The following is a 15,287-nucleotide window of genomic DNA, read 5'->3' as shown; positions in this document are numbered from 1 at the left end:
TGGACTGGGGTAAGGTCGATTGATAAGGGATCAGGTGGCCACATGTATTGATCACTAGGCTCACTGGCGATGAGGCTTGTATAGGTATCAAATCTGACCGGAGTGCCCTTTTGCGGTTCGCCATTTATGTAGAGGAAACGAACGGCTCGTGTACAGTGTGGGAGAGCAACGTTTGCTCCGCAAAATCTAGAATATTTTTCTGTGTTTTGGAGCGCATCGCAAAAGTCGCAACTCTGATCGCACTGGGTTAGGTCGACATCAAGTTTTGTTATCAGGTCTTCGAAACCGATGCTTTGATGATGGAACGGAAGCTGTTCGAGAAGAGACTTGCATCTTCTGCAGACCGGGTGTGTTTCTAGCGATTCCAGCTGAGTATAAAAAGATAATGTTCTTTCACCGATCTCGATAGGAGGGGGGCTCTGATCTGCCATTTCTTATGTTGAAGGGCGTAGAATGATGACACTGCTGATTGTGGGGGAACAGGCTCGGCTGTAGCGTGGTGCGGGGCCCACCTAAGTAAGCCGGGCGCGTGCATCTCAACGCCTATTGGTCAGCGCAGAAGACCTCACCTTGGTGGTGCATAGAGCAAAGGCGAGAACGCAGCGCGTCGATATGGCACTTTCACAGAGGTCATTCTGTGAAGATTGAGTTAGGTTAGCCAACGACTAGCAACATGCATATGGAAACTAAGGGTAACGACTTTAATTGCCTGCATAGCCTTTTTCATCGCCGTTTTCCCGAACCAAGCAAGAAACCCTATTTTCTTGTATTTCCAGATATACACAGCAATCAGGCTCTTCCTGATATTGCCGTTCTTCCTCAAATCGAATGGCATTGATACATACTTAGGTGTGTCCATGTATCTCTATGCTGTCCAGTCCATATCGATGATGTCTGAATCCATTTCGATGCCATCAAGGTCCTCGCTGTTCCATAAATCACCCGTCTGGTCGGGTTTAGCCTCAAGCCGTTGCCCCTGCGCATCAAACCATAATTCTATGTCCTTCTCACCACCCAAGGGGAAAGGGAGCGGTGGATCCCGGTACTCCCTCAGCTCGGAATCCAGTGCAAACCTGTGTTCTTCGTCATCGCGCTGTGTTTCCTTAGTGTGAAATGTCTTTACATGGGAAAGGCATTTAGTGCAGACATTATAGTCGGCACAGCTATTGCATGAGAAGACGAGACCAAAGATGAACTGGAATAGGTGTGAGCTTGTGTACTTGGTACCGGGATAGAGAGAGTAGAAAGGGGCGAATGAACGCAAGCCTTACATTCAAGCAGATATCACACGTGATAGTATGGAGCACATATCTCCGCACTGGTTGACTGCTCTCTTCATCGCGTGGCCTGGATTCTCCTTCCACGCCATATCGAAGCAGGTTGATGACGTCGTCATCAGCCTTACACCACCGCGCAAGCTCCAACGGCGTCAGTATGTCGGGTCTCTCAATGACCCAGCCATTCCCAAGCGCGCATTGCACAGTGCGATTGGCCCCGTTCTCCAGGAGCGTGCGGATGACACCAGCAAAGTCTCGCTTCTCTGACCGCGTCCATTCGAACAAGGTATTTGGCCATGGGCGTGCTGCCCAGCATAAAGGAGTCCATCCGTCACTGTCGGGCTGATTGATGTACTGCATTACCCTTTCTTGCGATCCGGTGTCGCGGAGTCGGGCTAGGATGAACAAAATAGTGTTGAGATTACCGAATTGGGCCGCCCAATGGATGCAATTCTTGCCTGCTTTGTCGGATACCATCATGTCGTCGTTATACGATAGCATGATGGACCGAAAATTATCGATCCCGTTCGCGGCGGCGAAGTGATGCGGGAAGCGGCCCGAAACGGGGTCCCGCACCTGGGCCGAGGCGCCTTGCTCCAACAGAAAATTCAGCGTCCGCACGCTGGCGCCCAGACACGCCGCCGAGAGCGCCGTGTAGAAGCGGCTGCCGTGCACTTCCTGCTGCACATTCGCTCCTGCATTCTCGCTCGCCCGGTGGAATACGAGCGTGCGAGCGATGACGTCTATCGTCGCGGCATCTTCGTGGTCCGGCCCGTGATATGACAACAGGGCCGCCATCAGCGGCGTGCTGCAGAAGCTGTTGGCACTGGCCACATGGACATTGGCTCCGTGGCAGAGGAGAGTGCGGACGCCCTTGAAATTGAGCCATCTGCAGGCGATGTGAAGAGGGCTGTCCTCCTTGGGCGCAATACTATTTACTTCCATATCTGGCTCACGAAGAAGACAGGATAAGGCGTCTGAGTTAGAATCTCGTGCAGCCTTATGCAGAGGAGTCTCCTCCGCGATGTCGCGCGCGTTGACGTCGGCTCCTGCTCTGAGGAGAATCTTCAAGTGTTCGGTATAGCTGCAATCAGCCGCAACGTGGAGTGCTGTGCATTTTTTCTTGTCTTTAGCGTTGATGTCGAGGGCTTTACGGAACTCAAGCAAAGTTTTTAGGATATCGGGGGGCCCGCCAAGAGCTAGATGTAGGAGGCTCTTATCCTCCATTGTAACATCTAACTTAGCACCATGGTCGGCAAGTAGCCGCACCATAGCGGGATTGTGGACGTAGCCCACAGCATCGCAGATGGGTGACCACCCTTGATTATCTGTATGGTTGATGTCCGCCCCCTTCTCAATCAACAGCTTGACAGCATCTGTCACGCCCTGAGTAGAGGCTTCGTTGATAGCGGTGCACCCGTCGGCGTCAGCCAGATCGAGATCTACTCCTGTACGAAGAAGAATCTCTAAGATCTGGGGATTCCGGATTGCGGTGGCCAAAATCGGCTGCTTTACAGAGGTGTGGAGGCAAGCCAGATTTGGCCCGAACTTCAGTAGCTCTTCCACCGCAGTGGTAGAGCCGGCAGAGACAGCATAATATATTGCACTTCTGTTCTGGTCGTCCAGCATGTTGACGTCAGCACCGTTATTGAGTAGCCACCGTACGACAGGCAACTCTTCTAACTCTGCGGCGAGCATCAACGCCGTCACCCCAGAACTGTCGAACGCATTGACGTTGATGGGTTGCCTCCCATTGAGGAGTGCATTACAGATACTGACGATAGTATCAACCTTATGACTTGAGCAGACGACTGCGTTTAACAGTGGCTGTTTAAATTGCTCGTGGTTAGGATTTGCACCGTGCCTGAGCATAGCGCGGACGCACTCGTCGTTGGGCACGTTGACGGCGGAAAACCAGAGGGGTGTTGCCACACCATTGGCACCAATGATGTTGGGGTTTGCCTTGTAGTTCAGAAGAGTTTCGACGGTTCGTGGAGCTGCCTTGCTGCATGCGGCTGCGAGAGGGGTCCAGCGTGGAGGGTCATCGTCGGATGGGTCTGGTGCGTCGTCAGGGTGACTCCCGAGCTCAAGGAGCTCTACCACGGAACGCCAGTTTCCCCAGGCCGAAGCACTAAAAAGAGCAGTGTCCGGCAGCCTTGATCTTAGATGAGACCTGTCGTGGGCGACAAATACTCGAAGGACTTCGGTATGGCCCCCATTCGCCGCCGTTTGAAAACTGCCAGATGCTCCTTCTATAAGGATATTTGCATTTGCATTACGATCAAGCAGTTTTTTCACAATGCTCGCGTGACCAAGTCTAGATGCCATGTAGATCAGCGAGGGAAAGAAGCGAATCGCCGAGCCAGTCGAGGTATCGCGCGCCTCCCCGTGGTTAGGATCGACTCTGTTCCCGATCAACGTCTCTACCAGGTTGGCCATATTGAGCCACGTTGCTGCCCATATGACATGGTCCGGCCATGTAGGTGTGGTTGGGTCCCATTCAGAATTGGGCGGCACAGACTTCGCTGCGTCCAGTGCCTTCCGTGCGTTGTGTTCATCATTAGCTTGGACGGCAACCACTAGCACGTCCATATAAACTGAAAGCATAGAGCTGCGTTGCTCGAAGAACATTGCAACCTCGTTTCCTCTGCCATTAGCAACAGCAGCAACCACATGCTCGGCTTGTAATGCCTCGTCTTTCTCTTTCATGGCTTCTTGGGAAAGCAGCCCAAGCCCAAAAAGGACCGACAGCGGCGAGTTAGGCGGGTCTGGAGTTCGAGACATGGGATTACTCATTCCCCAATAGATCTTTGCCCATAGCATGGAGGAAGAGGATGTGGACTTCTCAAAGAAGAATCGCAGACTGTTCGATGAATCGCCAGGTTGGAAGCTTTGAAGATGGTATGGCAACGCTTGTACCACATAAAACGCAATTTCCTGACCGTCCGACGTTATCGGGGCTGTGATCTTGTGTGATTGCTGCTGCTTATCCAGACGAGACTTGTACTGCCGGAAAATAGTATAGAGAGTCTCAACCGTGGTGGGAAGGCCGAGGTAAGCGTAACAGAAATCGACCATGTCCTGGTGAGATTTCTGTCTTACCTCATCCCATAGCCAACAGTCACTTCCCGTATCCTCCAGGAGATCCAAGACCTCAAGCCGGATGGTAACTTCGTTGTTGCTGAAATCAGCAACCACACGTAACCAGGATTCCAACTGTCGCTGTGTTTCCATGGAGGACGGCGCCGACAAAATTCCCATCAAGAACTCTGATTTGTTTGAATATGATCGATAGCGATGGCGTAAGATGGCAACGAGTTCTTGACAACTTAATGGGCGATGGCCGCACAGCAACCAGTTGAGGCTCCATAGGAGTGCATCGAGGTCCGGGTAATTGCAAAATATCTGCTGTAAAACACGTTTTGGAGTGTCTGAGGGGAGGACACGATCCAGCCAGCAGACAAAGCTAGAAAGAGACAACTGGGATGGATATTCTGGCCAGCCTGTGTGGTTTCGAAGAAGTTGCAGTATTATGAGAAAACTGGATCGCTCCATCGTCTGAAGCCTTTCCAAATGCTTCTGGATTTGTTTCCGTGTGGAGTCGATCGGACATAGACAGATCAAATCGACTTCTACATCGTGCAGCTTGCTTTCAAGAGTAATCTCGAACTGGTCTACATCAAGCTTGTGCCACTCTTTGAGCTCTCCCAACAAAGAGTTGGGCTTCCGTGACGTGATCACGAGCTTGAAATTGAACTCGGTGTAGTGGGACAACTTTGTATAGTATTCCAGGAACTTTAATCGACTGTCCAACTTGCATTCGTCGAAGTTATGCAAGAGCAGGATGGTGTCGAATTCCAGCCAGTAGAGCCTAGTTGATTCCAGCATGATTAAGGATGACATTTCTGTCCACCCACTTCCTATTTACACCACACTAGTTAGTATGTGCTTTATTAGGCTGTTGAAAACATATAGCAGTATGGACAACTTAGAGATAATAGTGCCATATGGGGAAAAACTGTGCCAGAGTAGAATACTGTAGATGGGAATACTAACGCATGATAAACAGGTCTTGAAACATTTGGTTCACTTCGTGAACAGAATCTGTATCTTGGCCGGCAAAGGCTTGAGCTAGCACCGAGACCACCATGTCCGAGACTGAGTCCCTCAAGGGATCTGTCGAATCAAAGGTAAATGAGAGCGACCTAGTTGTTGTGTCTTCAAGTTTGCTTCGGAGCTCATCCTTCCATGCGTATAAAACTTCATCGGCCATATCATGAGAGGCGTGGTAGGAAGTCCCGTGAACATATAAGATCTGGGAGTTACTAGACTCAGCCCAGTCCATGTGTCCCTGTGCGTCTAGACCCGGTTTCATTGCGGACCTTTGCTGAATGTTAGCTGTGGATGGTTTTTGGGCTACTGAGAGCGCATGCAAGGTCTGCGCGACAGGTACCCTGTCAGGGCGGAGGACCCAATCTGTACACGAATGCATGTCAGGCGCAGCTTGTTCGTTCATAGTCTGGAAGCCATACCTTTAAGAGTTCGGCTGAGGTAGAATGATAGAGTCGGAAATCTTGTTGCTAAGTCGTTTGTGCATTGCTCCTCTATTCCTATCTCGGAAGTGACTCCTAAAGTCGCGGTGAAGACATTCAAGCTCTAGCCACATAGTAAGTCTCTCATTGCAGGTCAAAGGATGTTATAATTGAGGTGTCTTACGGAATCAATTCCCCCTGCCTGGCTGTCATTCGCGTAGAGGCTGATGATTCGGCTGCACAAGGTGATTTTCGAACTGATCAACATCCCGGTTGTCCGAATGGCAGCATGGGCCAAATTGGCGGTTGAGTCTGGATAGACAATACGACATAAAGCCTTATCCGTATTGTCATGCAGAAGCTTGTGAAGAAGCACTGCCATTTCTCCAGCGTTAACACTTCGCTGGGGGCATCCCGAGAAAACCTAAAAGTCAGCAGTTAGGAGAGGCTCGAAAGGTGATAATTGTTTCCTCTTGGAGGTATTTGGCAACCTACAACCCGTGCAACGTCGAAAAAGATGCTGGAATATGTATCCTGCAAGATTGCTGCAAGATAAACAGCCTAGTCACGATGACACATGAGCCAACACCCAGTTTGGTAGGAATTTTCATAAGCATGGAGATATCACCGTTTTGACGACCAAAGCACCGAGATCATATGCGACAAGAATGATTGCTCGCTTTGTCTTAGGTTTTTTCGCCACCAGTCCACGTAGAAGGCGGGTCGCCTGTTGTTCAATGTATTCCTGGACGAGGTTTCCCGCCAACAGGTTGCGGATGTCGAGCCGGAAGATGAACTCCCTTGTGAATCCTCTTAGTGATGTGTACAGTAGGTGCTCAATACCATGTCGCTCAATTTCAGGACACAGGGCCATGACATGGACCACACTGCTCAAGTAATCAGCGGCAAGGACCTCGTGTGATTTAAAGTTTGTGAGAAGCATTTCAAGCGTCAGAACTTACTCAATCTGCAGTAAGTCACTCTCGCGATTGACGCCAGCCAGCGGATTATTCTTCTGCACAAGCAGTCCGAACGGGGTGTTCTTTTTTTCGACGTCATCATCGTTATGCTGAACGGTGTCCACAGTTGAATCCAAATGCAGGCTCGGGAGATATTCTTGGGTTGCCGCTGTAACGGGCATATCATCCAAGAACCTGCGCTCATCAATTTCGGATATCGCTTTCGGCGGTGGAAGGTCAGACATGGCTGTGGAAGCGACGATATTTTGCACGAAAACGGTGTGAAACACCTTTCTAGGTTGACTAGAGAGATTTAATCGAGAATCAGATTAGTAAACTCATTTATCCAGCTCTCAGTAGAACGTTCGAAGATAGGCTGTAATGGCCTTGGACGGATAGTGCGGCTTCGAGGATTCGAAGGGACGCTTGGTCAAGATTTGCTGTACAACTTCCGGGGCTTTCTTACGTTGAGAACTCTTCTGCGAAATTTCATTTGATTGGCTCTGAGAAGAAGCTGGGAAGACAGAGAGGACATAAGCGAGTAAAGAGACGAGGCAAGTGAAAACAGAAAGCGAGGATGGAAGCAGGGCATGTCTGACAAGCTGGCGGTTGTCTCACTTTCGGAACCCCTCTCGGGTGGATAGAATTCGTAAGGAGGCTTGGCTTCACGCATGTACCAAGGAACTTTTGCGTAAATCAGGTCAACGCTGCAGATGTGGGTCTGGACGCAGATGCATGGCTTGAGTGGCAAATGCTGTACAATGGTCGGAAGGGTATTTGCTGATAGCTGAACTACTCCTGAAGGGAGGAAATCGATGCTGTGCAGGTGACCTTCGCCAATGGAAAATCACATATCTATTAAGAACGGTCAGTCACTTACACCGCAGGGGTAATAACAATAATGCACCCTGCTAATAGGAGAGGGCTTTTTGCCACTTGCGTGTCACTCTGCAGTCAGCCTGCGCGCGCTCATTCCCCACATTTTTGCGGGGTACTGTAGCCGAGCTCATACGTAAAGTGGCTTTTCTGTGTCACAATGCCATTTCATCTTATCATACCCCTAGCCTATGGGATAAATAATGACCAATACATATATGTAGGCCGCAATTCTGGAGCTATCATCTGCTCGGCCACTATCGAGGCCACCTACAGTTGGTGTGCGGAGACCATATGTGGCATCTCACTCTGGTTGCGAATTCACAGTTATTGCTGATTGAGGACATTACCGGGGTGAGTGTGCAGCATACGATAATAATCCCGCTAATGATATCTACTACAAAAGAAAATTGAGCGCTAATGTCATCTAAGCTCTCAGCTTGCTTCCGGCACAGGCCATTATTCCTTAGCTTTGCACACCAGCATACCACACAGTGGCGTACTTTAGCTTCGTTGTAGTTGAATGTAGCTGTAAGTGTTTCAAAGGATCCACAAAGACTCTTCTGACTGCAGTAATTGTCGTGTAGTTGGTCAGAGAACTGTGCTCAAAAGTCTGCTTCAAGTTCTCGCCCTCAACACGAAGAATCATCATGGACGATCCTCAACTCTGGATGACTAGCGAGGAGGACGACGACCAGTACGATGTGGAAGGTGGCACTTCATTCATTCTGGAGCTCAGACCAGAGGGCGAGTCCGGAGGTTAGTATTCCCTATCTTTCTCACTGGCAACGCAGCTAATGAGCGAACTTGAAGGTTTCCACGTCCGTAACAGGCCTGGGGAAAGCCAGCGCCTCCACACGACTGAATATTACGGTGGCCGGCGGAAGAAGCCGGCTTTCAACGTTGGAGCTGTTGCGAAAGCCATCATTCATGGGACGCTCGATCAGTTGAACAAGACGCCCGCAACTCTTCTGGTTTATGACTTCTCGTTTTTTTCACACCGCCGCTCTACGCGTATCAAAGATGCCAGCATTACATTCGAGTTTCAGGCGAGAGGTGGCAAGAGCATTCCTGGCCCAACAGTCGAGAAAGTGGCCCCCTACGGAAAGTACGTTATGATGCAAACCACAGAGACAGTGACGCGGACTATTGGCGCTGATGGCGGCATTTCGGGGGGTGTTATTGCGAGTTTGAGTACCAATCTTCGGGGTGATCAATCGATCGAGAAGACGACGACGCATGCCGCCGAGATTGTGGGAAACAACCCCTGTGACGATTGGAGCAACCGTTTCCTCGCGCAGTGGACTTTAAAAGAGAACGAGTCTCAAAAGAATGGGATTGTGTCACGTTTCAGGGCTTGTATTCTTTTGAGTAACACTGGCGAGGAGTTCGATTTGTTGCCCACGGTCAAGGTAACCCCCGACTTGAAGACGAAGATGGTCACACTTGTAGCATTCAGAAGAGGCGATGATCCTGTCAAGATGGTTCCAACAAGCCCTCCGATCGACAATTTGGAAGAGGGGCTGGGATGTGATAGGGGCAACTTGGGAGCTGTTGACTTGGGCAGAGTGTGGGACTGTACGTTCCACAATGAATTTGGGGAGGCTGTCAAGGTTTCAAGGCCGCCACAGACAGAAACAAGAGAGATTGCTGAGACAATCACGATAGTCAAGGAAACAAAGGCGGCTATATCTTCTTAACCCATTATCTTGCAGTTCGCATTTCGTTTGGGGCGAAATTGTTTTGCTATTGGACCTAATTTCTGGGATACATTACGCGAACGTTCGTGATTACAATTTTCAATAGTGGATAGGCCTAGAAGATGATATTCGACTGCGTTTCGATGCCAAATTCATGGATTGGATAACTCACTTCTAGTAATAGTGGCTCGCATCTTTCATCGCTGCCGAGTTACGTAAAGGATCCAGTCACTCCCGGGCATAGGAGGCGATAAGTCCGCCACAATGCTGCAGGCCGAGCTAACATAATTCAGGGAGCAATGCACCACCGGCCCCACCCAACCCCGGCACCTACACATGATCAGATGTGAGACGATCGTATTGGCCCTGTAGGCCACCATGCAAGCCACCCTTCAGTTCGGGTTTGCAGAAATAGCCGCGCTTACCACATCACAGCAAGGTTAAATCCGCGGAGCTGAAAGTAAGAGCGGGGCTGTGTGTATGTACGGATACCCAGTCGGAGCCACCAACGAGCTGGAACCATCCCTAGACCGTCAATCGTCCACACCCACCAAGACCCAACAGCAACGTGTTACGTACCTCAAGGAATCATATCTATTCCGTAATTCTGTCGTTTATATTAACATAACTGAGAACAGGTGACATGGCCGACATCATGGGCTCGGCCGAACTCGACGAACTTGACCATAGTTCAGCCGAATCTCTCAATGAATATGAAGTCGAAAGCGAAGAGGATCATGAGAGTGGAGATGAGGCAGAGAAGACATGGAAGGCACAGCAACTACATGAACAATGCAGGGATGTCATGGACGCTCTCACAAGGAATATGAGACGATGGGACGAAAACACGGGAACTGAAGGCGTTCCGGTTCTTGAGGAATACAAGAAGATCACTCTCGCGACTGGGAAGGCCGGTACCTATCCCAGGATTGAGACCGCACTCCACACTCTGGCAAGGGACAAACTTCTATTTGGCAATTTGCAACCAGACATCCGCAGCAAGCTTGTACAGTATCTTTGGGATCACCGATCGACCTATAGCGATTCGGGACACGATTCAAGCGTCACGGGGGACCCAGTCCTGGCAGTGGCCCTGCGATCCGATAATGGCGTGTTCATTGACTGCGTTGAAAAATGCTTGGGCGATAGCTTTCCCATGCTGCTCAGCCTTCAAGACGGGGAAGGGAAAAACTGTATTCATCATCTGTTTTTCTGGGATCAAGCAAATAACAGGGACCGACGCAGCAAGGACCGCATCCTGGGCCAGATGGAAAGGCTTGCTCCCAGAGCCGACGCAGGGACACTTGCGACAGCGGACACCAATGGAAACACGCCGATTCATTACGCACTCGATTACAACCAGTGCCTCAATAAGCCGGACAAATACGTTGAGATTGTCAAGGCCATGGTGCAGAGTGCGGATGCTGTCATGAGGGAGAGTGGGACTGTGCTCAACAAATTCGGTGATTCCCCTATCTTGTACGGCTATAATACCGCGAGAAAGGCAGCCGAAGCGTTAAAGAAAGCAAAGGAATCAAAATCCCAGGCAGAACAGCAGATGTCTGTGTCGTCGGACAATCCAAGCACCTGCCCAGCAGAAACCAATCCTGTACACTCGCAACCCCGACAGAAACTGAGGGGGGAGGGGGAGAAGACCGTCCGAATCAACAATGCCGCAAATAAGAACTCCAAAGTAATAGACACCCCTCCAGGCCGACCACTTCGCAGAGAATCCACCGCTGCGCTAAATTCAGAAGTTCCTCCAATGACCACTCCCAAGGGGCATATTTCACGGCAGAAAGAACAGCAGGCTCATTCTCATCCTGTGAAACAAATTCCTAGTGGTTTAAAGGAGGGGGAATCGAAAGACATTAGCAGAAACAAGGAAGGAACCAATCCAGCCAGGGTCACCAGCAAGTCGAAGGCGTTCAAGGACATCCGTGACTTTCTGACAGTGCACTACATCCGAACACGATCAGATGCGGATGCTCGCACCCTCATCTACGGAAGAAACGCTTCTGGTAAGTCTTCCATTTGGCCATCCCCTGGGATTTGGGGCCTTGGATGGCAAATGACTGCACTGACACATAGCTTGCCCAGGGTTGGTCAGGAACCTGTATTTTGATGCAATTGGGCAGCAGGACGCGCAGGATATAACAGATCTTCTGCAGCGCATGTCGGATGGCGGCTTTGGCACCACACTAGCCTACGTCAACCTTCCGACAGTCCGGTTCAATCCCCCCAGACGATCGTCAGCCGAGCTTTCTGGGCTACCTCGCCGAAAGGTGAAGCCTAAAACCAACCAAAAGAGTCTACCAGAAAATCCTGGAGTCGGGCGCACGGAACTGGTTCAGGTATTCAAAAAGCTATACGACCTCAACGTCAGAAGCATACTGCGGCTTTCTGTCGAGGACAGACAATCGCCGTCGCATACCGATGCCGCCATCGAGGAGGCATTGCAAGGCCGCGAATCTATAACAGACGGAGCAGGTTCTAGCCGTCCAATAGCCGTAGAAAAGTGGTGAGTACTCAAACAAAGAATCCAAACCGCCCTCTTGACATACTTTGAGCTCAAATAATATACCAAGGGACTGGAGAAAGCCCGACCTCAGCACTGACGTGATTGCCTTTGCCGCACCGACTGTTGAGCATGTGAATCTCTACTGGAGCGGCAACCAGGCTGTGTTGAAAGCCTGGGAGTGCACCAGCGGGATCCCCAAGCTGTACTCAGCTACAGGAGGAAGGTTGAAATCAGTTACCATTCATGCAGCTCCAGTAGGTTGATGGGTCACTTGACGCACAATTTTTTCTCTGATTCCGATGCTTCTAGGGCCTTGAAACGCGAGACAGGATGTTCGAGAAACTGAACCGATTCCAGGAAGAAGTCAAGAACAATACGCAGGGGGAACTCGCGGTGGAGTTTTGGTATTGGCCTAAAGGCCTTCTAGCTGATATGGATACGAATAGGAAAACGGCAGGGCTCCCAGTGGATGATACAGTCGAGGAGCTACATCATTCTTGGGTCCAGACAATGGAAGAATTCTGTAGAACATTGAGGATACTTCCAAAATTAGAGGAGGTCAAGGCGGAAAGAGTCAAAGTGAGTTTTTTTCCTTTATCCCCACGTACTCTCTCCGGTCCACCTAATTTTTGAATTATTCTTCTTCCTTTCCGCTTACGAAAATTTTATTCATTTATTTATGATAGTTGGCACTTATCGACGATGGAGTGAATCTCAGCGCCTTCCAATTGCATCAGGCTACTGTCAAGGTAATTGGGTTGAGCTTTTTCCCTCCGGATCGTGGATTTGAGAACCCTTGGCACTGCTCCAGCAATGGCCACGGCACTATCATGGCGAACATGATCGTGAGGATCAATCCCTGGGTTGAGTTGTACGTCATAAGGGTCCAAAATGGAGAGTCTTCCGACGGCGGGAGCACCATTTCTGCGGGGAGTGCTGCAAATGCTATCAGGGCTGCCATCAACCTCCAGGTGAACATCATCTCCATCTCATGGACGATCAAACACCAGGCCACTGCCAGAACTACCATAGCACCGACTTCCACTAGGACTAAGAGAAATACTGGTGGACAGACACAGGAATGTTCAGGCACGGAGAGGCTAGAGACCGCTATTGACGAAGCTGTGGGTGAGGGAATTCTAATGTTTTGCTCGGCAAGTGACGACATCCAGACAGGCGCCATGGACACCCTGCCATATCAGAGGCAACCGAACTATATCTTTCGCATAGGTGCCGCGCATGCGCATGGTCAGCGTGATTCCGTCTCTGAGGACGTCAAAAGGATCGACTACTATTTTCCTGGCAACCAAGTGGCCGAGGCGAAGAATCCCCGATCACCGGGCCCCGTGAAGTACCACAGCGGATCGTCAGTCAGCACCGCTCTCGCCGCCGGACTGGCTTCCTTGATCATTTACTGCGCCAGGCTGTCAGCAAAAAAGGCCCCTCAGAACTCTCAGGATAAGGCCCGCTTTGCAACCCTTGCCGAGCAGCTGCGATTACGAGATAACATGAAGCGGGCGCTCGACAACATCAGGGCTGATCCATTGCCAGAGGAGAAATTTCTGCCGGTGTGGTCTCTTTTTAAGAGAAGAGGGAAACAAATAGATAATGCGAAGGATCAAGAGAAATGGGATGGTCTTTTCAAGTTAGTGATGGATCTAGGTCATGGTATTGAAGAATGACGTTGCTAGAGGTGACTGCAGCGTACGATGTGCGGAAGCGAAACTAAGACTTAGTAGGTCTTGATTAACAGGTAGAAGAATATTAAAATTAAGAGTTCTGTGCATCACGTGGGACTTTTAGGCCTTGGAAAATTTTGCTACATAGTGTTTTCAACGCTGAATCACTGTATTTTAAACAAAATTAAAGCCTTAACTTGCCTAACAACGAAAGAGTTAAAGTAAAATGTCTACAAAGGCTTGTACAAACCCTGTTATGCATTCTTCCCGCTATCGACAGGGATCTGGCTGGGAGACACATTGAATCAGAACTGACGTCATTGGGTGAGTGAAATCCGAGCGAGAAACAGCTGTGCACGTTCCTCAGTCATTTGCGGATCTCTCGGTCTTGTCCGGCCTCTATGGTACTCATCAGACTCGCACAGACCTCAAATGGACCAGATCTCACCGTTACTTTGTTACAAGAACTGCTCAGGGGCTCCGAAGCCGCCCATAAATAATGCGCCCAAAAAAAGGGCTGCCCGAATAGCTGTGAAGCCCCCGCAAGTCCACGAGTGTATCACTTCAACACTCTTAGCTTGGAAACTCACCCTGTTCTTCTTACCGCCATCATGAAAACCGTATCTATCCTCATCGCTGCACTCACCGGCGCCCTCGCCGCACCAACACAAGAAACGTACTACAAGCTCGTCGCTTCAGCTCCCGGCAAGCCCATCGACAACCAGCCGCTGAAGCCCAACGCCGAATTCTGGTACATCGGAAAAGAGGCCAACTCGACCTGCGGCGACGTAGCCCCCGCCGTCACCGTGACCAGCACGGGACGCCTGGGCTTCTACGCGGACGGACACCAAAACCAGCAGTACTGTACGTGAAATTCATCCCATTGCAATGAGGCCGCACATGCCAACATTACTTAGCCTACGTCGATGTTTCCGGAGGCGGCAAGGGTCTTTTCGGCTTTACCCTCCCAAATAAAGCCGCGGAGCAGTGGGACCGGGTGGACGTCTTCACGCTGGCTGGCTCAGAGGAGGATAACATCAAGCTGATCTACGACAAAGATGGCAGCAATTGGCTCGCTTGCCCTACTGACTTCGCGGGCCAGTATACTATCTACCCTGAGAAAGCGTACGACAGGCATGCTCCAACGAGCGACTGCATTTCGTTTGAGGCTAGAGCGGAAAAAGTGGAGACCCCGAAGAGTGTCTGCGTCTACAACTAAGTTCTCTATGCGCGTTTAATATAATTCTAATGGGTTAATACATATCGTATCATTTTCAAACTGCACAGCCATCTGTATGCATGTGGTGCCCCTTTTCAGTAGAGTCAAGTATTTAGAAGGGTAGTCACTTACTCAACATGCCTGAATTGACTTCGTGCTAAAACGAAGTTAGTCTCGTCCGAGGTGCCCTTAGCGTGGCTCGGACGAATCGCCGGCCAACTCCAACAAAGCGGTGAAAATACACTTAAGTCTCATTTAAGCTCCTGCACGACTATGATGTGGCTTGTTCCTCTCCACTATTGTATTCAGCAGGATCAGTCATTGCCGCTAGCTTGACAGAGTACAATCCGTCCTGCACAGTCTGTCTGTTCGACTGCCGTTAAAAATGCACTGTAAGTTTTCTGCTAATGACATCAGCTTCCTAATAAGTAATTATAGGTCCGATAGGTTTAAATATGTATGAATTTTGTGGGATGGGGTATACCCGAATGAAACATAAACTTGCAAAATGACGACATGATTTC

The 15,287-nt window shown here is 50.0% G+C and overlaps 3 protein-coding genes across 3 annotated transcripts; 2 read left to right on the top strand and 1 right to left on the bottom strand.

Moving 5' to 3' along the window:
* Positions 1–865: 865 nt before the first annotated feature.
* Positions 866–4,355, bottom strand: LTHEOB_11419 (Ankyrin repeat protein; the record flags this gene model as incomplete). The annotated part of the gene is made up of 2 exons (XM_035508173.1): positions 866–1,093; positions 1,272–4,355. The coding sequence occupies 2 exons, from the start codon at positions 4,353–4,355 to the stop codon at positions 866–868; spliced, it is 3,312 nt and encodes a 1,103-aa protein (XP_035366496.1).
* A 3,939-nt stretch (positions 4,356–8,294) lies between these two features.
* On the top strand, positions 8,295–11,869 carry LTHEOB_11418 (Intracellular serine protease; the record flags this gene model as incomplete). The annotated part of the gene is made up of 5 exons (XM_035508172.1): positions 8,295–8,403; positions 8,458–9,222; positions 9,983–10,823; positions 11,250–11,365; positions 11,445–11,869. 5 exons carry the CDS (start codon positions 8,295–8,297, stop codon positions 11,867–11,869), a joined length of 2,256 nt encoding a protein of 751 aa, XP_035366495.1.
* Positions 11,870–14,155: 2,286 nt separating this feature from the next.
* On the top strand, positions 14,156–14,763 carry LTHEOB_11417 (Cell wall protein; the record flags this gene model as incomplete). Its single annotated transcript, XM_035508171.1, has 2 exons — positions 14,156–14,408; positions 14,462–14,763. The coding sequence occupies 2 exons, from the start codon at positions 14,156–14,158 to the stop codon at positions 14,761–14,763; spliced, it is 555 nt and encodes a 184-aa protein (XP_035366494.1).
* Positions 14,764–15,287: the final 524 nt, after the last annotated feature.

Source organism: Lasiodiplodia theobromae (genome assembly GCF_012971845.1).
Source record: "Lasiodiplodia theobromae strain AM2As chromosome Unknown scaffold_48, whole genome shotgun sequence".
NCBI lineage: Eukaryota > Fungi > Ascomycota > Dothideomycetes > Botryosphaeriales > Botryosphaeriaceae > Lasiodiplodia > Lasiodiplodia theobromae.
Note: the sequence above shows the minus strand (reverse complement) of the source record. Positions and strands in the feature narration are given on the sequence as shown.